Source organism: Oncorhynchus masou, chromosome 30 (genome assembly GCF_036934945.1).
Source record: "Oncorhynchus masou masou isolate Uvic2021 chromosome 30, UVic_Omas_1.1, whole genome shotgun sequence".
NCBI lineage: Eukaryota > Metazoa > Chordata > Actinopteri > Salmoniformes > Salmonidae > Oncorhynchus > Oncorhynchus masou.
Window position 1 is genome coordinate 35,039,666 of NC_088241.1, and position 26,250 is coordinate 35,065,915.

General features: G+C 43.7%; 1 protein-coding gene across 5 annotated transcripts in view; it reads left to right on the forward strand.

Annotated features, from left to right (window-relative positions):
* Positions 1-297: 297 nt before the first annotated feature.
* LOC135522580 (voltage-dependent L-type calcium channel subunit beta-2-like) overlaps positions 298-26,250 on the forward strand; it is a 139,227-nt gene continuing 113,274 nt past the window's right edge. For 2 of the 5 annotated variants that reach the window (XM_064948977.1, XM_064948980.1), the window contains exon 1: positions 1,264-3,125. In XM_064948977.1, the coding sequence (XP_064805049.1) occupies positions 2,949-3,125 (177 nt within the window). In that variant the 5' untranslated portion in view covers positions 1,264-2,948. Of the gene's footprint in view, positions 779-1,263; positions 3,126-26,250 lie in introns of those variants that run through there. The other 3 variants (XM_064948976.1, XM_064948979.1, XM_064948978.1) reach the window with 2 other exon arrangements.

Consider the following 26,250-nt stretch of genomic DNA (forward strand, 5'->3'; position numbering starts at 1 on the left):
GTTTCATTTACATTTTTGGTCAGTGTAATTGTCCATTGGCGGAAGTGTCTGGTCAACGAGATGAATTAGGCTACAAACACACCTATCAACCCCTTTTGGTTTCAACCCCATCATAAAACTCCACCTTTGGTTTCAACCCCATCATAAAACGAACTATTGTTATACTAAAAAGTCCAGCAGCTATGATTAGTCATACTTACCGTAGCCCGAGACAACGCATAGGCTGTGCCTTTGCTGGATATGCGCGAGTGTGTGTACCTGCTTCCAGCAGCTATTATCAGTTGGTGGGAAAAACTGCCTGTGAGATAACGTGGGAGTGAGGGGCAGATACTCGGCAAATGAACTGCGCGTTTGAATGACATGCAGTCATATTTTATTTGTGCACCAAAGCGGAGGAAACACATCCTTTAGGAAAAAGATTTTTGCGCAAACTGCTCCTCCTTCCCAAGCCTTCCCGATGGTGGTCCGACTCAAACTTAAGACTGCAAAGCAGAGGCTGAGAAAAATAGGAGCGAATCACTTCACTTCTGCGCCATCAAAGTCTCTTTCACACAACTATTTATATTAATTTGAACGTTACTTCGTGTCAAACAAAAAAATCGGCTCTACATTTTGAAGAGATCCCGGAGTCACGCATGACAACCGACCCTTGAAAAAGTGTATTTTCTATCTCAACGATAGACCGACGGTTGGATGTCAAATGGTCCATAATAACTTGCAAAATACGCACTCACTTTTGGACAGACACATGGATTCGCTCGAAAACCCTGGACTACAAGTATTCACAGTTGTTGTATTTTGTGATTTTTTTATGCCTATATCGCATGTGTATGGTAATAAATAGCAGCAAATGCCAAATTTCCATTTCGCTCGTTTTGGCGACAAATGTAACGCCATAAAGTAAACTCCAACCGGAAGTTGGTGGAGTCTGCGTTATGTCAGGTGGTATAACTTGCTAATAAGGACGAATGTTTTTCTGTGATGTGAAACAGCTAGGTTACAGTTGTTTCAGGCGTGTTACACAGTTATAACTGTAATTTGGACAAGTCGTATTTCGTTTTTTGCTGAAACCCATACTTTTTCAAGAAATATTATTCATAGACAACCACCGACTGTTTGCTTACTGCTGTTGCACTAAGGTGGCATCTCATTGAATCTCAACAAGGAAACCGTCAGTGGTGGTATTGAATTGATGTTTATTGAAAATGTATGTCTTTCGGCAAACAAAGAAAGGCACTGCGTCTACAGAGGACAAATATAGTTACAAGGTGGCTGTTTTCATAATTGACATTTTAATGGGGGCTATCGATGTAGTCGGAGCTTGATTCCACAAAGCCTGGTTTCGGCTCCATGTCGTTGGTGGAGTTCATCAGAAACTTCCTTCACTATTGAGTGCCATTTAGTCCGCTATAGTAGCCTAGGGGTTGGTGTTGATCCACAGCTAAGCTGAGGTTTGTCTCCCAGCCATGCTTTGATTAAGTAAATATATGGTCTTGACGTGTTATTGTATTACATTGCAGTACACGGTATAATAGCCTTGGTTTTGATCTACTGAAAGAGCAAATTGCTGGAAGTAGCCTACAGGAAGCTGCACTATTTCCACTTGCCTGTCTCTTTATGAATGTAGTGAATTCAATTCAGAATTTTCAAATGACTACTACTCTTATAAAAAAGGTAGCAAATATATGCACTATAAAATGGCATTCAGCATTGCCTAACTTCGCTGCATATTGAGTGCCTACGCCAAAATGGGTATTTTCGAGTAAATAGACATACATACCCGGTTTCTAAGTAACCAACAGAATAGCTTTATTTTTATATTCATCCTTTACATGGCCTGTGGGAATTTAAAAAAAGCATATTTGGGATGGTTGGGTGTTTTTCAGTTGCTACTAGCAACATGAGCACCTCATCCCTGTAATACAGCACTGTATATTCCCGATAAGTCAAATCAAATTGTATTTGTGAGATGTGCCGAATACAACAGTGAAATGCTTACTTACAAGCCCTTAACCAACAATGCAGTTTTAAGAAAGATAAATGTTATGTAAAAAATAGTAAAAATAAGCATAACAAATAATTAAAGAGCAACGGTAAAATAACAGTAGCGAGGCTATATACAGGGGGTACCGGTACAGAGTCATTGTGCAGGGGCACAGGTTAGTCGAGGTAAATGAGGTAATATGTAAACTACTGTTCAAACATTTGGGGTCACTTAGAAATGTCCTTGTTTTTGTAAGAAAAGCAATTTTTTTGTCCATTAAAATAACATCAAATTGATCAGAAATACAGTGTAGACATTGTTAATGTTGTAAATGACTATTGTAGCTGGAAACGACAGATTTTTTTAAATGGAATATAGGCGTACAGAGGCCCATTTTCAGTAACCATCACTCCTGTGTTCCAATGGCACGTTGTGTTAGCTAATCCAAGTTTATAATTTTAAAAGGCTAATTGACCATTAGAAAAACCCTTTGCAATTATGTTAGCACAGCTGAAAACTGTTGTTCTGATTAAAGAAGCAGTAAAACTGGCCTTCTTTAGACTAGTTGAGTATCTGGAGCATCAGCATTTGTGGGTTCGATTACAGGCACAAAATGGCCAGAAACAAAGAACATTCTTCTGAAACTTGTCAGTCTATTCTTGTTCTGAGAAATGAAGGCTATTCCATGCGAGAAATTGCCAAGAAACTGAAGATCTCTTACAATGCTGTGTACTACTCCCTTCACAGAACAGCGCAAACTGGCTCTAACCAGAATAGAAAGAGGAGTGGGAGGCCCCGGTGCACAACTGGGCAATAGGACAAGTCCATTAGAGTGTCTAGTTTGAGAAACAGACGCCTCACAAGTCCTCAACTGGCTGCTTCATTAAATAGTACCCGCAAAACACCAGTCTCAACGTCACCAGAATCTTTGCTCATAGCACTCTATTAACAATGAATTCCCAATATGTCTTGTTTTTCAGGTTCTACTGTGTTACCTGCTGATAATGGTCCTTTCATGTTATTCTTCTGTTTTCTCCTTCTGCTAAAGTCACATGGAAAAGGAGCACGGAGAAAAGGCAGATTCAAAGGATCAGACGGCAGCACCTCTTCAGATACAACAACCAACAGCTTTGTGCGACAGGTAAGGGAAGCAGTAGCACATTGTGTTCAGTTTATCTAAAGGGAAGACACATGCCATTTACAAGGCGTTTACCACCTGGGTATCTTGGAGGTCTCTACTGTTCTGTAAAGGCAGTGATTTCAATTGTTAGCAGTGTGAATCTGAGCTGAAGTGAGAGTGTGTGGTGTGAGAGTGATCTGACTGTGAATATGTTAGAGATGGGCCATGAGTGTAACCTTAATGGAATGAATGTGATGATATCTCAAGGCATATATGATTCAATAACCGTTCATCGGACACTTATGACATTGTGTCTGCACTGGATGTTTACAGCATATACTGTAATTAGAACATTCTATTTCTATGGTTTACAGTACATAGCCGGTATGTTCAGACTGGCTTAAGAGCAAAAAATTCAAAGTCATTGATATAAATCAATGCATGTTGCAATGAAAGCCCCCGTTATAAACATAGCTTGGGTTCAGGATGTTAACTGTCTCTGTGAACTGCAGGCGGCTCTTTAGCTTTGCAGTCAAAGTGCTTGAGAGTGGCTGCAGACACTGTGGCCTGTTATAAAGCAGACTCTCTGTGTTACACAGTGTGTATTTGAAGCACTCACGGTGTCTGGTCTTTGTTGAGCAGCAGACCTGCAGGGACAGAGTGGGAGAGACCGGGTTAAGGATAGGCGCCTCTGCCGAAATATTTCTGCCTTTTTTGGAGGAGATAAAGATCGCCTCCTCTTTGTTGCCAATCAAAGTGTATCGGACCAATATGGCACGCTGTGGAATTGCCACCTCCTTTCTCTCAGACAGAAAAGATGTATGAATTGAGGCTATGAGATGTTCGCATTTGCTTTGTCCATGTGTTTATATTGCACTGACAGCTGATCAGCGAGGACCTGCTGGGTAGATTAGGGAGTGGTGATGAAGGTCTTCTCGGCAGTGATATGTCGTGCCCTTCCCCCTCGACCCCCGAGGGAAGACTGGTCCTGTGAAGCTGTCACGTCCATTCCCACAATCCCCCTGGGTATTCCAACAGGCTCATTAGGCCCACCCCCTTTAATGTCTCTGGGTCATTGTGGCTAAACTCAATTAAACTGAGAGTAACTTACATCTGAGACACAACACTGCAGGAGATACCTGGATTTAAGTGGAAATTAGGATAGGGATGAGGATAGAAAAGTAGGAGAGAGAAGAAAAAAAAGAGAGAGGCAGGAATGTTGTTCAGTACGAGGGTCAGACAAGCAACTACAGTACATTTGAGACACAACCCTACTGAGAGAGATACCCAGACATGATGTAGGAAGTAGGATGGGGAGTGAGAGAAAAGTAGAGAGAGATATAAAAAAACAGAGAGGGGGGAAAGGTTCTAACAAGATCAGACGGGCAAAGCGAAGAGCAGACATAGTATCCCCTTTTAGATGTTTGCTGGAAGAGGACCCCAGGAATAGCAGCCATTCCAGGAACTCTGTTAGGAACTAACATAAATACACAGTTGTGAATTGTTTTATCATAACAGTGGTTAAGCTGACCTTCTTTACCTCCTCCTCACTCTCTCCATCTTGTTGGACATGATTATTTTCACTTCTCACACAAGTATGAGGCTGCAGTGTTTAAAACTTTAAACTAACACCATACTGCGAACTGGGTTTCAAATATGAGGAGGAAAATGTGTTGTTTCACTAGCCTATTCATCAAGCTGTCAAGTTCTTTTTAATCTTCTCTGACATTTTTTTTTATTGTCTAAACATCTTCCCTCTTTGTTATCAGGACTCTCACCATGTTCAGCCCCAAATGTGTACATATTGAAATTAGATATCTTTTTTAAAACTATAATAATAGTTTGAGGTACATTTTGTGATTTATGCCATATAAATATGATATCTGAGTGAGAATGACTCTCAAAATCATGGGGGGCCACCTGGAGGTCAAGGCGCCAGGGCACGTGCCCTGCGTGCCCGGTCGGTATTCGGCCATGATTACTACAAGTTTAGAAAGCTGGCTAGACTAACTACCAATCGAAAAATTGTTAGCTGACATGGCTAATTGAGGGACTGTCAGTGACGGACATAACAAGAGAAAAACTGCTGAAAACTGCTGATTCTCAACCAAACTTCTATTTAAGGAAATCAGTCAATTGAAATAAATTCATTAGGCTCTAATCTATGGATTTCACATGACTGGGCAGGGGCGCAGCCTTTGGTGGGCCTGGGAGGGAATAGGCCCACCCACTTGGGAGCCAGGCCCAGCCAATCAGAATGAGTTTTTCCCCACAAAAGGTCTCTATTACAGACAGAAATACTCCTCAGTTTCATCAGCTGTCCGAGTGGCTGGTCCCACAGATGAATAAGCTGGATGTGGTGGTCCTGGGCAGGCGTGGTTACACGTGGTCTGCGGTTGTGAGGCCGCTTGGACATACTGCCAAATTCTCTAAAACGATGTTGGAGGCAGCTTATGGTAGATAAATTATCATTCAGTTTGCTGGCAACAGCTCTGTTGGACATTCTTGCAGTCAGCATGCCAATTGCATGCTCCCTCAAAACTTGATACATCTGTGGCATAGTGTTGTGTGACAAAACTGCACATTTTAGAGTGGCCATTTATTATCCACAGCACAAGGTGCACCTGTTTAATTAGCTTCTTGATATGCCACACCTTTCAGGTGGATGTATTATCTTGGCAAAGGAGAAATGCTCACTATCAGAGATCTAAATACATTTGTGCATAACATTTTTGAGAAATAAACATTTTGTGCGTATGGAAAATTTCATTGTAGCTTATTTCCCATCTCAGTTGTAATTACTTGGCACTAAAGAAAATATGTGTCTATAGCCAAAAACATTGGTCAATTTATTGAGATATCGCCCAGCTCATTGGTCAATGTTATCCATATCGCCCAGCTCTAAAACAACGTTGATTCAACCATTGTGTGCCAAGTGTTGGAGTCTCTCCTATTCCTTCCAAATGCTCATATTATTTTGGGTTGCGACTTGTCTGACGTTGGTTGAGTGCCTTCTACTCTTCTCCCGTCTCCCTCAACACCTCACCTGTTGCAATGGTGACTCAATCCCAGCATTCATGTGGGCGAGTGTTCAGAGTGTTCAGTACATCGGAGGCTCTTCAGAATAAATGGAATTCTACAGTATTTCAATTAAACGTTTCAAGAACAAAATTACACGTATTACAGTTTTTTGTTGTTGTAGTGGGGACAGTAACATTAGTACTCTTAAAAAATATACCTTAAGGATTTTTACATGAACAAATGTTATGTTTAGCTCACATATAATTTGAACATATGCATTAAGGTGTCTGTAATAGAATATACCTGGCAAAAACGAATGTAGACATGAATAAATGCATTTCTATAGCTTCAAAAATATATTTTACAAAGGAGGAGGAGTACCAACATGGAGGCGTGTTGGCTTCAAAACAGTGCCCCTCTCAGTCATCTAGTGTATATATCATTGGTAAACATATGTTTGTCATGCCAATAAAGCCCCTTTTGAATTTAATTAATTGACAGTGTGAGAGAGAAGAGCGAGAGGGCAAAGAAAGAAAGAAAGAGGTGCCCTGTGACTCTTCCTGCCCATGGGGTTAACAGTATAGGATGGAGGAAGTTGAGAGCAGTGGCGGTCTGGATCACTCAGTCAGCAGTGGGAGTAGTGGTGGTGTGGTCACTATCTGCTTTAACTCACATCCCATTTCTGGGGGAAGAAGGAGTAGTTTCTATAGGACTAAACTGCGTGATGGATTCCATAAATAAAGTGGAACCAAGCTGAAGGTCATTGAGGGGATGGTAACTGATACTGTATAATCGCAGGGATAAAAGATTGAAGGGCATCGCAGTCTGATTTGTTTGAGATTTTAGGCCCTTTGTGCGTACAAAATAGAATGATTCTCAAGATGCGTCCCAAATGTAATCCTATAACCTACAAAGTGCCCTATATAGTGCACTATGATGCACCCTATGGGCCCTGGTAATACTTTGTGCACTATGTAAGTAGGGAATAGGATGCCATTTGGGATGCTGATCCTCTATCCATACGGATAGGAGTGGAGCTAGTGGTGGTGGGGTGTCTAAAAGGCAGGGTGTGGTGTGGTTGCAGGAAACCCCTTTTTCGTTATCTTGATTACAGACTTTTTTTATTTTCTTTTCATCCGCCAGATTATGTTTTCTCCCATTAATGGGGGGAAGGGGTTACGTAAGCATCCTATTGGCTATTTTCCTTATCAGATCTGGCAACCCCAGGGGGTTTTATGTAATGGATACAAGGGACACAGACAGGGCATGGAGTAACCTAGTCGCCTCTGTTCAGACCGCTGACAACCTTATAGATCTGAGCCCTGCTGACAATGTTTAGAGATACACCAAATGTGGAGAGAATGTACCAAAGTCTCCAACTGTACTTCTTTTTTGTGATCTATGAGCCAAAGACAACTGACTCGAGCATGATGCTTCTTGTTGGTTACATATGCAGTGCTTATGTTTTATCATAATAACAGAATAACCATTTATTTTAAATGCACATGAATACTAAATAAATGGCTTAGGAGAAGGACGGATGGCCTGGCTGCTATAAGCCGGTTTATGGTAGCACATCATTTCACAGTTTAAGCTACCGGCACAGAACAGCAAGACTGCCATCAGGTGGTAAGAAATAAAGAGAGTGATATATCCATCATGACTATGAGATAATGACTGTCAGTCAGGGTTTGCATGCATGTTTGACCTATCCTTAGAGTTGAAGTTATATGAATAGGCAGTGGCCATTTCAGCATTTATGTCTTGGTGAGGCAAACAAGCAAAACCCTAAACAATACATTAATTGCACTATAATGATGACAAAAGGTGCCCACAAACTGTTAAGGTCTACATAAAGCTGTCCCAACAGCAGAGTCCCAACAGCAGTCCCAACACCTTACCACTGCTACATCAGCGGAGGCATGTCTGCGAACAGTTCATTCAGCCTAATTTACTGCCTTTAAAAAAAACATAGCTGATATGGCTGACTTGCTTAATCATATGTGGTTTCTACTGACAATTGAGATGTACAAACTATGGCATAAGGAGACGACAAGCGGATAAGAGGCAATCCGTAATTTTGATTAAGACATTAGTGAGCGAGCGACGACGGACGTAGTCAATATAACGTTTTGTTCAGCACTTTTGAAATGTACAGCGACAGAATTCAGAACATGGGCCATTCTTACAGTATACTCGCTGTACACCAAGTCAAAACTGTAGGATAAATAAAGGGTGCATATAATCAGACAATGAAAGATCTTACAATATTCAATGATTACATTTCTCTAAAAAAGGTTATAGGCTACATGTGCACCACCAAGTTATAACAGGAGGCGAAATTAAGAGGTAAAAATAGACCAAATTATTAGGGTGAGGCACATTGAAGGCCATTTGGGTCGTTGCGTGTCAAAAAAGATACGTGAAAGAAAACACTATTTGACCCATTAAATACGCTTTTAATTTGACACGTTTAATAACACAATTCTATTATAGAATCTTATGTATGCTGAATTTGCATGTGCAAGCCAAGCGCCACCACTACTTTCAGTAGCACTGTCAAAGCTGTGCAAAAAAGTCTGCAAAAAGCACACCCTGGCAACGAACAATGTGTTTACAATACCGAGTTGGTTAAAATAGACCAAATTATTAGGGTGAGGCACATGGGCTTCTAACAGCTTACTACACAACATGAACTCGCTCACCGAATCAGCGTATTCCTCAATGTTGTTGTTTGACGCAATGAGGAACATATCCCAATCCACGTGATCGAAGCAATTTTGAAGAGTGGAATCAGATTGGTCGGACCAGCGCTGAACAGACCTGAGAGCGGGAGCTTCCTGTTTTAGTTTCTGTCTATAGGCTGAAAGCAAGAAAATGGAATCGTGGTCAGCTTTTCCGAAAGGTGGGCGGGGGAGGGCCTTATATGCGTCGCGGAAGTTACAATAACAATAACAATGATCCAGGGTTTTACCAGCCCTGGTAGCACAATCTGCTGATTGAATTTAGGGAGTCTTGTTTTCACATTAGCCTTGTTAAAATTCACAGCTACAATGGTTTCCAGTTTACATCGAGTTAAATAAAGTTTGTTCAGGGCCATCGATGTGTCTGCTTGGGGGGAATATATGCATCTGTGATTATAATCGAAGAGAATTCTCTTGGTAGATAATGCGGTCAACATTTGATTGTGAGGAATTCTAAGTCAGGTGAACAGAAGGACTTGAGTTCCTGTATGTTGTTATGATCACACCACGTTTCGTTAATCATAAGGCACACCCCCCCGCCACCCTTTTCATACCAGAAGGATGTTTGTTACTGTCGGCGCGATGCCTGAAGAGACCAGCTGGCTGTACCCACTCCGATAGCGTGTCTTGAGTGAGCCATGTTTCCGTGAAGCAAAGAACATTACAGTCTCTGATGTCTCTCTGGAATGCTACCCTTGCACGGATTTCATCAACCTTGTTTTCAAGAGACTGGACATTGGCGAGTAGTATGCTCGGGAGCGGTGCGCGGTGTGCCCGTCTCCGGGGGCCTGACCCTTTTACAGCATCGTTGTATTGGTTCGCCGGCTGGGATCCGATCCATTGTCCCGGGTAGTGGGCAAAACACAGGATCCGCTTCGGGAAAGTCGTATTCCTTGTCGTAATGATGATGAGTTGACGTTGCTCTTATATCCAGTAGTTCCTCCCGACTGTATGTAATAAAACATAAGATTACCTGGGGTACCAATGTAATAAATAACACGGAAAAAAACTAAATACTGCGTAGTTTCCTAGGAATGCGAAGCGAGGCGGCCATCTCTGTCGGCACCAGAGCAAACTGGCTCTAACCAGAAGAGGAGTGGGAGGCCCCGGTGCACAACTGTGCAAGAGGACAAGTACATTAGAGTGTCTAGTTTGAGAAACAGATACCTCACAAGTCCTCAACTGGCAGTTTCATTAAATAGTACCCTCAAAACACCAGTCTCAACGTCAACAGTGAAGAGGCGACTCCGGGATGCTGGCCTTTTAGGCAGTGTTGCAAAGAAAAAGCCATATCTCAGACTGGACAATAAAAATAAAAGATAAAGATGGGCAAAAGAACACAGACACAGTACAGAGGAACTCTGCCTAGAAGGCCAGCATTCCGGAGTCGCCCCTTGAGACTGGTGTTTTGCGGTTACTATTTAATGAAGCTGCCAGTTGAGGACTTGTGAGGTGTCTGTTTCTCAAACTAGACAGCTTCCTTTGTGGGCAAATTTTGTTATTTGTCATCAAAGTCTGGCATTCTCTGGATTTATAGTGGGAACTCAGAAACAAAACACACATAGACACTCCAATGAATAGCAGGCAAGTGGTTGCATTGCAATGCTTGCAGTTAGACACTGATTCCTTCCAAACCACTCATTGTTGAATTTGCTATTTCCAACTTGTTTATGCCCAATGGCCGATGAGCACCGATTTGTTGTATCTATCATTTATCTTCATTATTTCTCTTCATATGAAAATAATTAAAAAGGATTTGCCAGGAGATTGTTGACTTGATTCATGATGATGACTGCTAGCTAAGATTTTGAAAGTAAGATGTTGACATGATCAGTCATTTTATCTGTGGCCAATGACCTTGAGCCTTCTTGGAAGGGCTCTTCTAATGTAACTCTATGGCAGGACTCAAAGGGCTTAAATGTTCAACGTCTACTCTTACTAAGGACTTAGACTTGGCCTGTGATGTAGTGTCCCCATGAGTGGCCGAACACTGAGCCAATCACGGCGCAATGCTCCTATTTTCTGCTGGCTCGCCCCACCACCACAGAAAGCATTGAGCTAGGCTGAAACACCTGCATTTTGGAGCTGCCTTTCTCTAGAAAACAAAAAAGAGACCATGTTTGTATGCAGTTTTATTAACTCAATGATATATATAATTTTTTACGTTGTTTGCAAACTGATATGTGATAACAGGCAAAACAGGCAAGCCCCCCCAAAAAAATATATATTTTAATAATTTTATTTTACATTTTTTTGCTAAAAATGAAAAAATGTGGGTCTCAAAACAGGCTCTGCCCCACCTGCCCTGAATGATGGGTCGCCACTGTGAATAGGTACTAAACTATCTAGGAGACAAAATTAAAATTGAAAATGTTTTGTTTCTGTTGCAATATTAGAGTAGATTGTTTCTATGTTAATTGTATGGTCATTCAGGCCCATGAATGGCATAGAATCAGTGTAATATATCCAGGAGTAACCTTGTTTTGTTTATCTGAGTGCAAGATGTAAGATGGATGCCTGCATATTCTCCTTCCTTCCTCTTTCCTGTCAGGAGAGGAAGCATTAGAGAACAGTGCCCTCTGTTACAACAGGGCAGTTTTTATCTTCAGGCACCTGCTGTTTCAGGATGGGTGCGTCCCAAATGTCACCCTATTCCCGATATAGTGCAACAATTTTGACCAGAGCCCTATGGGATCATGTCAAAAGTAGTGTACTGTACATGGAAGAGGGTGCCATCTGGGATGCATTATCAGTGATTGATTGAGAATTTCTGCAGGACAGACATTGACTGAGACCTGCCAAGTCGCGTCGTACTTTCCTCAGAATAATAGACAATGACATCCTTGTATCTGAATCCTCTGTGTCCTTGTATTTTTTTATCACTGTGAATCATTACTTTGTATTTCTAATAAATAGTGGTGTGCTGGTATTTTCATGAAACCTGTGGCAGCTTGTAGTATTGATACATACAGCTCATGTCGGAAGTTTACGTTCACTTAGGTTGGAGTCATTAAAACTTGTTTTTCAACCAGTCCACAAATGTCTTGTCAAAACGTCTTGGTGACAGCGGGCAGTATTTTCACGTCCGGATGAAATGCATGCCCAAATTCAACTGCCTGCTACTCATCCCCAGAAGATAAGATATGCATGTTTGTAGATTTGGATAGGAAACACTCTGAAGTTTCTAAAACTATTTGAATCATGTCTGTGAGTATAACAGAACTTATTTAGCAAGCAAAACCCGAGGACAAACCATTCAGATTTTTCTTTTTTTGAGGTCACTCTCTTGTCAACGGGTTTCATTGGGAATCCAGGGACCTTCTTGCAGTTCCTATCACTTCCACTGGATGTCAACAGTATTTAGAAATTGGTTGAGGTTATTTCTTTGTGCAATGAAGAAGTACGGCCATCTTGAACAGGCTGGGCTAAATGGGCTAAAATTCACCCAACTTTATTGTGGGAGGCTTGTGGTAGGCTTCCCGAAACGTTTGACCCAAGCTAAACAATTTAAAGGCATTGCTACCAAATGCTAATTGACTGTATGTATACTTCTGACCCACTGAGAATGTGATGAAAGAAATAAAAGTTTAAATAAATCATTCTCTCTACTATTACTCTGACATTTCACATTCTTAAAATAAAGTTGTGATCCTAACTGACCTAAGACAGGGAATTTTTACTAGGATTACGTTTCAGGAAATGTGAAAAACTGAGTTTAAATGTATTTGGCTAAGGTGTATGTAAACTTCCAACTTCAACTGTAACTGGTGGCCTCGAGTGGTATAGTATAGTACCTGTTAGGTCCATGTCCCTGAAAGATACTCTGCAACTCTACTCATTTCCATGTGTTCTTATTCAGATAGCACATATTGTGTTGCAGAGCGGTGTATCACGACCCTCAGCTATTTGTCATGGTCACTGTGTCACCAGAGAGTGAGTGATGATCACTTCTCTGATAGATTGTGAAAGTACCCCCCTCTTCCTCCCCCCTCCTCTACCCTCCTCCCATTGCCTCTGAAAGGTGGAGAGGTCTCTGCCTGCATTGATGCTCCTTCATCAAAACAGTGACACCTGCTATACCTGCCACAGAATGAAGCATTGACGTGATTTATCAACGCATCGAGGAAAGAATGTGCCGTGTTTAATTCTGACGAGTGAGCTCTAAAAAGGTTTACCCAGTCCAGATAGGGAATTAATATATATTGATTGATTACAGTAGGTGTGAAAGCATCACTGGAGGTTATCCATATGTACTATTACAGTGCATTCAGAAAGTATTCAGACCCCTTTCCTTTCGCACATTTTTTTACGTTACAGCCGTATTCTAAAATCGATTAAATAAAAAAATACAGCATATTGACAAAGTGAAAACAGGTTTTTAGAAATTGTAGCACATTTATTACAAATAAAAAATTGAAATACATTACTTATATAACTATTCAGACCCTTTGCTATGAGACTGAGCTCAGGTGCATCCTGTTTCCATGGATAATCCTTGAGATGTTTCTACAACTTGATTTGGAGTCCACCTGTGGTAAATTCAATTGATTGGACATGATTTGGAAAGGCACACACCTGTCTATATAAGGTCCCACAGTTGACCGTACATGTCAGAGCAAAAACCAAGCCATGTGGTATTGTCCGTAGAGCTCTGAGACAGGATTGTGTTGAGGCACAGATCTGGGGAAGGGTACCAAAACATTCCTGCAGCGTTGAAGTTCCCCAAGAACACAGTGGCCTCCATTATCCTTACATGGAAGAAGTTTGGAACCACCAAGACTCTTCCTAGAGCTGGCCGTCCAGCCAAACTAAGCAATTGGGGGAGAAGGGCCTTGGTCAGGGAGGTGACCAAGAACCCGACGGTCACTCTAACAGAGCTCCAGTGTTCCTCTGTGGAGATGGGAGAACCTTCCAGAAGGGCAACCATCTCTGCAGCACTATACCAATCAGGCCTATATGGTAGAGTGGTCAGAGGGAAGCCACTCCTCAGTAAAAGACACATGACAGCCCCCTTGGAGTTCGCCAAAAGGCACCTAAAGGACTCTCAGACCGTGGGAAACAAGATTATCTGGTTTGATGAAACCAAGATTGAACTCTTTGGCCTGAATGCCAAGGTTCACTTCTAGAGGAAACCAGGCACCGCTCATCACATGGCCAATACCATCCCTACGGGGAAGCATGGTGGTGGCAGCATCATGCTGTCAGGATCAAGGGAAAGATGAACGGAGCAAAGTACAGAGAGATCCTTGATGAAAACCTGCTCCAAAGCCATCAGTAACTCAGACTGGGGCAAAGATTCACCTTCCAACAGGACAACGACCCTAAGCACACTGCCAAGACAATGCAGGAGTGGCTTCGGGACAAGTCTTTGAATGTCCTTGAGTGGCCCAGCCAGAGCTCAGACTTGAACTCGATCGAACATCTCTGGAGAGACCTGAAAATATCTGGACAGCGATGCTCCCCATCCAACCTGACAGAGCTTGAGAGGGTATGCAATTAAGAATGGGAGAAACTCCCCAAATACAGGTGTTTCAAGCTTGTAGCGTCATACCGAAGAAGACTCTGTAATCGCTGCCAAAGGTGCTTCAGCAAAGTGCTAAGTAAAGTGGCTGAATACTTATGTAAATGTGAAATTTCAGTTTTATATTTTTAATACTTAATATTAATCTACAAAAATAATTCTAAAAATCTGTTTTTACTTTGTCATTATGGGGTACTGTGTGTAGATTGATGAGTGAAAAAAACCAATGTAATCCATTTTAGAATAAGGAATTGTAACAAAATGTGGGAAAAGTCAAGGGGTCTGAATACTTTCCGAATGCACTGTATTGGGAATACGGTACCATTTGGGACGCAGACCGTTCTTTTGTCAAACTGGCATGGCCTATAGAGAACTGTGTTTGCCCCTTGTCCCAGAGCAGCTCTCTAGCCTTCGATTTGACAGTAGAAGTCACATTGCGATTGTCCTCGTGACAAATGTCTCTTTGGAACCTGTGGAGCGTACTGGATCAGAGAGAGTAGCAGCATGAACAAAGAGAGGGGCGCGTCACAGAGAGATTATGGCTGCGTCTCAACTGGCACCATATATCCTATAGTGCTCTGGTCAAATGTAGTGCTCTATAGCGTCCTGATTGGTGCAGTGGTCTAAGGTACTGCATCGCAGTGCTAGCTGTGCCACTAGTGATCCTGATTCGAGTCCGGGGCTGTCGTAGCTGGCCCAGCATCATCCGGGATCGGGCAGGGTTTTCCGGCAGGGATGTCCTTGTTCCATTGTGCTCTAGCAACTCCTGTGGCGGGACAGGTGCATGCATGCTGATACGGTTGACCAGGTGTATGGTGTTTCCTTCCGACACATTGGTGAGGTTGGCTTCTGGGTTAAGCGGGCATTGTGTCAAGAAGCAATGTGGCTTGGTTGGTTGTGTTTCAGGTGGATGGACGGCTCTCGACCTTCGCCTCTCCTGAGTCCGTATGGGAGTACAGGCGATGAGACAAGACTGTAACTACCAATTGGATACCATTAAATTGGGGAGAAAAAGGGTAAACAAAAAATAAAAATAAATAAAAATAAAATAGTAGTGCACTATATTGAGAATAGGGTCCCATTGGATAATGGCGCCAGAGGGGATAGCTGTTGTTTTGTGAGCCCCTAACCAACTGTGCTATTTTGTTTGTTTTACTCACCTCGAACTGGACAAAGATTTTTTCTTTAATGAGCCTGACGCAAAGGATATACTGCTTCCTCAAGACCAGGCCTAAATCCCTGTCATTCACGCGAAGTAAAGATGGAAATATAGGGGGCGAAGATCGAGGTGCCTTGTGAGAATTTGTCAGTGAGTGGGTAACCCACCTCCACTATCCATTCTATTGGCCAACGTGCAATCACTGGAAAATAAACTGGATGATCTCTCTTTCTCGATTATCCTACCAATGGGACATTAAAAACAGTAATACTTTATGTTTCACCGAGTCGTGGCTGAATCGACAGCACGGATAATATAGAACTGTCTGGGTATTCCATGCATCAGCAGGACAGAACAGCTACGTCTAATAAGATGAGGGGTGGGGGTGTGAGTCTATTAGTCAATAACAGCTGGTGCGCGATGTCTAATAGTAAAGTCTTGAGGTATTGCTCGCCGGAGGTAGAGTAACTCATGATAAACGGTAGACAACACTATCTACCAAGAGTGTTTTCATCTATATTATTTGTAGCCGTCTATTTACCACCACAAACCGATACTGGCAGTAAGACCGCACTCAACGAGCTGTGTAAGGCCATAACCAAACAAGAAAATTCTCATCCAGAAGTTGTGCTCCTAGTGGCCGGGAACTTTAATGCAGGCAAACTTAGCTCATTTCTACCAGCATGTCACTTCCAGACAGAGGGAGAAAAACTATAGACCACCTTTACTCCACACACAGAGATGCATACAAAGCTCTCCCTCGCCATCCATTTGGCAAATATAACCATAATTCTATCCTTCTGATTCCTGGTTACAAGAAGAAACCAAAGCAGGAAGTACCAGTGACTCGCTCTATACGGAAGTGGTAATGACGCAGATGCTATGCTATGCTACAGGACTGTTTTGTAGCACAGACTGGAATATGTTCCCGGATTCATCCAATGGTATTGAGGAGTATAGCACCTCAGTCACCGGCTAAATCAATAAGTGCATCAACGACGTTGTCCCCACAGTGACCGTGTGTACATATCCCAACCAGAAGCCATGGAATACAGGCAACATCCACACCGAGCTAAAGGCTAGAGCTGCCGCTTTCAAGGAGCGGGACACTGATCCAGATGCTTATAAGAAATCCCGCTATGCCCTCAGATGAACCATCAAACAGGCAAAGCAACAATATAGGACTAAGATTGAATCCAAGTACACCGGCTCTGACACTGGTCAGATAAGGCAGGGCTTGAAAAATATTACGGACAAAGGGAAAGCCAGCCGCGAGCTTCCCAGTGACACAAGTTTACCAGATGAGCTAAATGCCTTTAATGCTAGCATCAAGGCAAGCAACACTGAAGTGTGCATGAGAGCACCAACTGTTCCGGACAACTGTGTTGCTCTCCGTAGCCTATGTGAGCAAGACCTTTAAACAGGTCAACATTCACAAGGCCGCTGGGCCAAACGGATTACCAGGACGTGTACTCAGAGCATGCGCTGGCCAACTGGCAAGTGTCTTCACTGACAATTTTAACCTCTCCCTGACCGAGTTTGTAATGCCCAAGAAAGTGACGTTAACCTGCCTAAATAACTACTGCCCCATAGCACTCACGTTGGAGGCCCCAACAAATCCAGAGATGATGCAATCTCAATCGCACGCTACACTGCCCTTTCCCACCTGGACAAAAGGAACACCTATGTGAGAATGCTGTTCATTGACTGCAGCTCAGCGTTCGACACCATAGTGCCCATAAAGCTCATCACTAAGCTAAGGACCCTGGGACTAAACAACTCCCTCTTCAACTGGATGCTGGACTTCCTGATGGGCCGCCCCCAGATGGTAAGGGTAGGCATTGTCCCCTCCTGGACTCCCTATTCACCCACGACTGCATAGCCAAGCATGACTCCAACGCCATCATTAGGTTTGCTGACGACACTCTATAGGGAGGAGGTCAGAGACCTGGCCGTGTGGTGCCAGGATAACAGCCTCTCCCTCAATGTAGGCACGACAAAGGAGCTGATTGTGAACAGGAAAAGGAGGGCCGAACAGACCACCATTAACATCAATGGGGCTGTAGTGGAGTGGGTCGAGAGTTTCAAGTTCCTTGGTGTCCACATCACCAACAAACTATCATGGTCCAAACACACCAAGACAGTCGTGAAGAAAAGATTTGTTGTGGGTCCCCAGATCCTCAAGAAGTTCTACAGCTGCACCATCTAGAGCATCCTGACCAGTTACATCCCCACTTGGTATGGTAACTTCTCGGCATCTGACAATAAGCCACTACATAGGGTAGTGTGTACAGCCCAGTACATAACTGGGGCCAAGCTTCCTGCCATCCAGGACATATATACTATCTGGTGTCAAAGAAAATTGTCAAAGACTGCTGTCACCCAAGTCATAGACTGTTCTCTATGCTAGCTGTACCGGAGCGCCAAGTCTAGGTGCAAAAGGCTCCTTAACAGCTTCTTCGCCCAAGCAAAAATACTGCTGAACAATTTATCAAATGGTCACCCGGACTATTTACATTGACTCCAAGCAGGCTGTCATGTGCCTTTTATTGAGGAGTGGCTTCCGTCATAGTACTCTACCATAAAGGCCTGATTGGTGGAGTGCTTCAGAGATGGTTGTCCTCCAGGAAGATTCTTTAGGAACTCTTTAGGAACACTCTGTCAGTGACCATTGGGTTCTTGGTCACCTCCTTGACCAAGTCCCTTCTCCCCCGATTGCTCAGTTTCACCAGATAGCCAGCTCTTGGAAGCGTCTTGGTGGTTCCAAACTTCTTTCTTAGGGAAACTTAGGGACCTTTAATGCTGCAGAAATGTTTTGGTACCCTTTGCCAGATCTGTGCTCGACACAGTCTTGTCTCGGAGCTCTGCGGACAATTCCTTCGAACTCATGGCTTTTGCTCTGACATGCACTGTCAACTGTGAAACCTTATGTAGACAGGTGTGTGCCTTTCCAAATCATGTCCAATCAATTGAGTTTATCACAGGTGGACTCCAATCAAGTTATAGAAACATCTCAAGGATGACCAATGAAAACAGATGCACTTATGTAATTAATGTATTTCTGTTTTTTGTATTATTATACTTTTTCAAAACTGTTTTTCTTCGCCATTTTGGGGTGTTTTGTGTAGATTGCTTAGGAATGTATTTTATTTCATCCCTTTTTAGAATGATGTGGTAACTTAACAAAATGTGGAAAAAGTAAAGGGGTCTGAATACTTTCCGAAGTCACTGTATATTAGCAGCAGCAGTGGAGGAGAGGAGAAAGAGACACCATCAGTGGCTGCCCTTGCCCCGTGGAGCGGTGTAGGGGACACCCGTGTTTACCACTGTCTGTTGTAGTCACAGCACAGCAGATGCCACTTTATCAGTGTCATCTCTGCATAATATTAATACATTAGCCCATGTTAGCCAGAATCAAACAAAGAGCAACATTATCCTATAAGGACGGCAGACACTGAAGACACTTGTTGACATTTTGCTGCATTGTTCGGCGCTAGTGACATAAGCATGTTGCTGCACCCGCTATAACATCTGCTAAACTGTGTACACAGCCAGTAAACTTTGATTTGATTTGGATTTGAAGTGACTCCCTGGCAGGAGGAATAAAAACACTGCGGTTCCTGTAGAATGAAGAGAGTCTGAAGAAATGCTGCTGCTTACTGAAAGTGTATGATGCTAACAGCACAGCTCTCCCCTGGAGAGGAAAAGGCAGAGTGAATGTACTCATAAGCACTGGCCTTTGAGACACTGAAAGGGAGAGCATTCCCATCAATGGGAGAGAGAGAGGGAGAGAAAGTAGAAGAGATGGTGAGCGGTAGAGAGAGAGAGGGAACAAGAATGAGGGAGAGACGGATAGTAGAGGGAGTGAGAAATAAAGAAATAAAGTTGGGGTGTGTCGTCAGGGTTGATGGAGGCAGAGGGAGAGAACGTGAGGGTAAAGCTAATGTTATAAGCTGGTAGTGCCGGTGGCCAATTGAAATTCATTCTGTGTGTGTCTTCAATGCAGGGAGGCGACAATGGTAAAGATAGGGGAAACGCACAGCAACAGTCTCTCTCTCTCTCCTTCCCTATCCCTCTGTTATGCCCCTTTCCACTCTAAGCTTTTCTCTCCATCTCCTTCGCTATCATACTGTTATGCCCCTCTCCTCTTCGGGGAAGGGTAGGTTGAGCGAGTGTGTGTGTGTGTGTGGGGGGGGGGGGTAAGGAGATGGAAGGCTTGATCACAGCAGAGACACAGCAGTGAGTATATAAGGTCTGGACTTAATCATCTGTTAGGCGGAGTGCACTGGGCAGGGTAAGGAAAGAGGAGAGGGGGGGGGCGGCGATGAAGCCAGCGTTCCACTCAGTGCTCAGACATGACTGAGCCAGAGAATCTGTGACTGCTCTCTGCACCAGAGGGAGAGAGAGAGAGAGTCCTGCTACTGCTGCTGCTCTCTGCACCAGACAAACAGACACAACAAGACACACAGTCTCTGTTCTCCCCAGCCAGCCCAGCAGCCAGCTCTCTGTCTGAGCCTCTGCCCTGACCACTGCCCTGTAGAAGTCTCCCTGCCAGCAAAACACGTTCTACAGAAGAGAGAGAAAGAGGAAGAAGAAAGAAAAGCCCTGTTGACTCTTTCCTGTCCACCCATCTGACTGAACCCAAGGTGGCAGAGAGGGAGAAGTGGCGAAGGCGGCGCCCCCCATCAGGAAGAACAGCGGTCAATAAAGGACACCGGTAGCTCCACCTCCGCGTCTGAGTAAGAACCCATGTCTGCACCGCGTGTCCCCCAGGAGCCTCTACAGGACATTGTCACAGCACACACACCAGAACCAAGGGAGCCAGCCAGCCACAGCAGGGAGCTGAAAAGCAGCAGCACTGCAGAGGATTTGGTTAAAGCTAGATAGAGGAGCAACCCTGGGGTGCTGAAGAGAATAAGGATTTAAGGTGGGGTAACTGACAGTGCTGCAACAGACCTGTGCCTCACTCAGAGGCACTCTAGTCTCTTTGCCTCTCTGCTGTGCTGTGGGACATGTGGGCGGGCTGGAGGGCTAAGGAGGCACAGGGTCGAATTCACCGTGGAAACTGCCCTGCCGAGAGTTAGATAGTGATTGGGTCTCCCTGTGAGGATCTAAGTGCACGTGTGGAAGGGGAGGAGGGGGGCTCGGCGTGGATACGACAGTCTCCTCTGCTCTCTATTGCTACTCTGTCCCTCTGTCTCCTTCCTTCATCCCCTCCCTTTCTCTCTCTCTCTCTCTCTCTCTCTCTCTCTCTCTCTCTCTCTTTCTTTCTCTCCACCTCTGCCCCCACTCTCCTCTCCTGCTCCCTCCTGCGGGCAGAGTGTAAAGCCATGGACCGAGGCTGAGTGGATGCTGCTGCCTGACACAGTGTTTGTGAGGCGGCTGCCGTCCATTCCTGAACCCCCCTGGTTCCCTTCATGCCGTGCTGTGGGCTGGGCCATCGCCGGAGAGCACAGCTTCCATACGTGAGTCTGCTGCCTAATTCTCTCAATTTAGGACAGAGACAGAGAGGGAACACCGGAGGCATACTGCGTACTGCATGAGTCTTAGTCATGCTCTGCTGTTGTCAACAACAAATACACTGAGGAAACGGTTCATGTAATGACGCTTTCTAGGAATACCTGTAGCTCGTTCAAAAGACATGTGTATGTGCGCATGCGTATGTGTACATGCAGGCACATGCACATGTTTTCGGAGTGTATGTATGTACATGTTTGCCTGAAAGAGTAAACACACACACGCACACATACACACACACACACACACACACACACACACACACACACACACACACACACACACACACACACACACACACACACACACACACACACACACACACACACACACACACACACACACACACACACACCTGTTTATCTGCAACCTTGCAGATTTCTCTGCACCCTGTCTAACTGAGACTACACACGGTCTTACTGAGACCATTTGTTTTCTCTATCGACTCTCAGCAGACCGGCAGCTCTCTCTACAGAACTCCGCCGTTTGGCATCATGTGCACCCAACCACCCACCACACTTAAGAGGCAGTCGATTGATCTTTTATCCCATGTTTATATGGGGACGGACGGACGGACGGACGGAGATTAGGATGCAGTCAGTGGGTGGCAGAGAGCGATGTCCACATGGCTCATGCTTGGCTGACGGCAGAGTTTTTAATGGGCTTTACTCCGTGTATTTCATCTCTCTTCTTTGTGTGTGAGCATCTGGGCTGTAATGCTGTCTAACAGATAGAATGAGTTTAAGGGGGGACAGGCTTTTCATTTGTACATCAGCCTAATGGAGCACAGTGGGAGAAAAATTCAAGGGTTCCTCCTCCCTGGCATTTAAGGGGGGGAATGGCAGGGCAGCGGCAGACTTGGTCAACATGAGACGAGGTGCTTCCGAAAATTTGAAATATCTGCCATTTGTGTTGCTTTTTCCCCAAAATTTGTCTTTGTGCTGGTTCAGGTCTCTAACAGTGTCTGATTGTCTTGGTATGAGTGTTTGGGTGGACTCATGCCCAGTTATAGACCGAATAAATAGAAGGATCTTGGCTCTGCACAGTATACTCTGACACAGTAGCAACTGTTTTTGCCACACACACACACACACACACACACACACACACACACACACACACACACACACACACACACACACACACACACACACACACACACACACACACACACACACACACACACACAATTTATAACAAAAGGACTGCATAGACAGGAAATAATTGTTTTATTGCATGACTACTGTCACCACTAGATGCCCCTATAGCACCTTTCAGATTAGATGATTTATACACACACACACACACACCCACACAAATTTTACACATGCACCTAGTACCGTGGCTTTTATGTTACTATAATCAACTCATGATGCAATAGTGCAGTAGTGACGTTTCATTGGGTTCACCTTTGTATGAATTATGATGTCACTCCAGATCTCAGACAGAGCTTGGTTGTTAATGTGAATAGAATGCTCTTAGAATTGGTCTATAGTATGTCATTCCATTATGATGATTTCACTTGTCCAAATCAGAGCCAACCAGTGCTTACAGTAGGCTACATACATACAGTGTTTGTCCCAAATTACACCCTATTCCCTATTTAGTATAGTTTAGTCACTTTATGGGGAATAGGGTATAATTTAGGACAAAGCCATAGAGGTTCTACATTAATTTATATGGACAAATTACTCCAGTCCAATCAGCATACAACACATGCAATGTGCTCCCAGTACAGCTGTTATATCAGACAATTGAAGTATTTTTGCTGACATAATGGTTGTATATTATCCACTGCAACGACAACAACAAAATCCTCATTACCGCTCTTCCTCAGAGGTCTCTGTCTAAGTCAATTTAACCATGTCTGAGCGGCATGCACACTCATGCTGCTGTGGTCTGGATTAACATTTACAAAAGAGTGGATTTTAATCTGAGTGATGAGTGGATTAGTGCAGGGCTGCAGGCAGGATTTAGGCTTACTGCTCCTGTACAGCTGGAGAGATGGCTGTTGTCCTACTCCGTACTTTGCAGGATGCTCTGAGCAGAGGCCAAGAACTCTCTCTGTGTGTGGGATGCTTTTAAAAATGCAAAAGGCATTCCTTGTGGAAGGGTGAAACTAATAAAGAATGTAACGATTTCATGTGTGTATACACCGAGTGTACAAAACATTAAATCAAATGAAATCAAATCAGTGAAGGAGAATCTGCAGGTTTTGGTAGCGGGCCGTGTCAGTGGCACTGTATTGTCCTCAAAGCAAGCAAAGAAGTTGTTTAGTTTGTCTGGGAGCAAGACATCGTGGTCCGCGACGGGGCTGGTTTTTCTTTTGTAGTCCGTGATTGACTGTAGACCCTGCCACATAGAGCCGTTGAATTGTGACTCTACTTTGTCTCTATACTGATGCTTAGCTTGTTTGCCTTCTGGAGGGAATAGCTACACTATTTGTATTCGGTCATGTTTCCGGTCACCTTGCCCCGATTAAAAGCAGTGGTTCGCGCTTTCAGCTTTGCATGAATGCTGCCATCAATCCATCAAAGTTTCTGGTTGCAGAAAGTTTTAATAGACGCTGTGGGTACAACATCGCCGAAGCACTTGCTAATAAACTCACTCACCGAATCAGCGTATTCATCAATGTTGTTGTTCGACGCTATGCGGAACATATCCCAGTCCACGTGATCGAAGCAATCTTGAAGCGTGGAATCCAATTGTTTGGACCAGCGTTGAACAGACCTGAGCACGGGTGTTTCCTGTTTTAGTGGTCAGCTTTTCCGAAAGGAGGGCGGGGGAGGGCCTTATATGCGTCGCTGAAGTTAGAATAACAATGATCCAGGGTATTGCCAGCCCGGGTCACGCAATTGATATGCTGATAAAATTTAGAGAACCTTGTTTTCAGATTAGCCTTGTTAAAATCCCCAGCTACAATGAAAGCAGCCTCAGGATATGTGGTTTCCAGTTTACATAGAGTCCAATGAAGTTCGTTCAGGGCCGCCGATGTGTCTGCTTGGGGCGGAATATACACAACTGGGATTATGATCGAATAGAATAATCACAGTCGTGTATATTCTCCCCCAAGAAGACCAGGAGCCATACCCCATTCAAAGGCACTTACATCTTTTGTCTTGCCAGTTCCCCCTCTGAATGGCACACAAACACAATCCATGTCTCAATTGTCTCAAGGCTTAAACATCCACTGATTTGAAGTGGATTTAACAAGTAACATCAATAAGGGATCATAGCGTTCACCTGGATTTACCAGATCAGTCTATGTCATGGAAAGAGCTGGTGTTGCTAATGTTTTGTACATTCTGTGTACACTATGGCCAAAAGTATGAAGTATATGGTGCATATGGTGTGGTGATTCTATCTGCTTTTGAACTCCGAGACTGCTTCCTTACGTGACACACCACTCTTTCTATGACACTCCTCTCACATGTTTCCAGTATGGAGGCCCAAACCGCTGTTTTACGTCGGAAATGGGGCGGAACACAATTCCGCTCGCGATGGAATTTAGAGCACGGAGGGAGACCTTGCTGAATGGGACTCGTTCTGACTCTGACACGCAGCAGACTAAAGGGCCATGGCAGTCTCAGACACTGCACGGAAACTGGGCTAATTGAAGACAGCAGGCCCAGCCTAACTGTTTTGTTCGCTCTTACTGGTTCCCATCGTGCAACGGGACTGGAGAGTAGTACATTTGTAGCCTGTATAAGAGCAGCACATTCAGTGTAGCAGTAGTCTTGGTTCCGGTCTTTTTTTAGCTAGAATTAAACTCCTTGCCACTCCTGTCGTTTGCCAAAGACATTGGCCTTTTGTCAATCTCCACGTTCAATATGCAGGCAGATTCACGGACGCAGTTGCACCGTAAATCAACGTCATGGAACGTAAATGGAACATGAGGTGTGTGCAAATCTGTCGCAATCTAGAATGATCATTTTAAGAACAACAATAAGCAATACCGTTACGACCTGCTGCGGCCATTCCCTTGTGAGAAGGCAGTGTCAATGTAAGATCATGTTGATCAAAGTGGCAAGAGAGGACTGTAGATGAGAGAAAGACAAATAATGACACGGAAGGTATTAGGCTACGAGATTCAATAGAGATAGGTTTGCTTCACTTACATACCGTTAATGAGTTGCTTACATTTCTGAAATGTTGTTATGCTCATTTCAGTTATATTATTTGTCCATCGTCCATCATAATCATTATTTTTCAATCCATAGTTGACGCCTCTCCTAATGAAAAGGCCATCATGCTGTGAGCTGCTGGACAGTTGACGCCCCTCCTAATGAAAAGGCCACCCTGCTGTGAGCTGCTGGACAGCACACTTGCATTTTATATGTGTTTATGGATGAGAACGTGAAGTAGCTGTTTCCAAAAAGGAGCTCAGAGGGGAATCGTTGATTGCCTGCTTTGCAATCTGTTCCCTATGTCAATAGCCAGGGTTTCATTAAATAGGCCAAGACAGTAGTCACTATACTTTTTTGTATTTAATTTATTTTATTAAATTGACACATTTAGCCATGTTCAACTTCAATTCATTGGCACAAAACATTCATTTAGACATGTTGTTTTATTTCTGGCTTGCATAGCAAAGGTAGAGTCGGTCACCTAAATTCACTGTAGTAGGCTGGGCCTAATATATTGGCTAGCATATACAAATTGTGAATTAATAGCCCAACCGAATGAATGAATTAACTTCTAACTTACACATATGTCTTCTCTGTTTCCTTCTTGTGCAATTCATCCATCTCCCCTGGCACCTCCACTGGCCTCTCTCTCTTCCATCCACTGTGTATTCCCTTTTATAGCTCTTGAACCAGTAGCCTAACCCAATGCGTGTCCCAGAAGAAGCAATAAGCTATCATTTGGTCACTTATTTTGAACAATCCAAAATATATATATTTGTGATCAAATTGGCTGGTGGTAAAAATGCAATAAACGGGAATCCTATTTTCTCCTTGCGTCTAATGTTTATGTTTACAATGGCATGTATTATGTCAGAATGCCCAGTGTTTCCTGACAGTCTAATTTGCATAAACATTGTCATTGGACTATAGCGCTGAGGGATATTGAATCAGGAATCAAATCTCCTCGAGCTCATTCATGATAGAATGTTCATATTTGAAAATTGCCGATAGGCCAGCCTCTTTGGCAAATGACAGGAGTGGCAAGGAGTGGAATGTA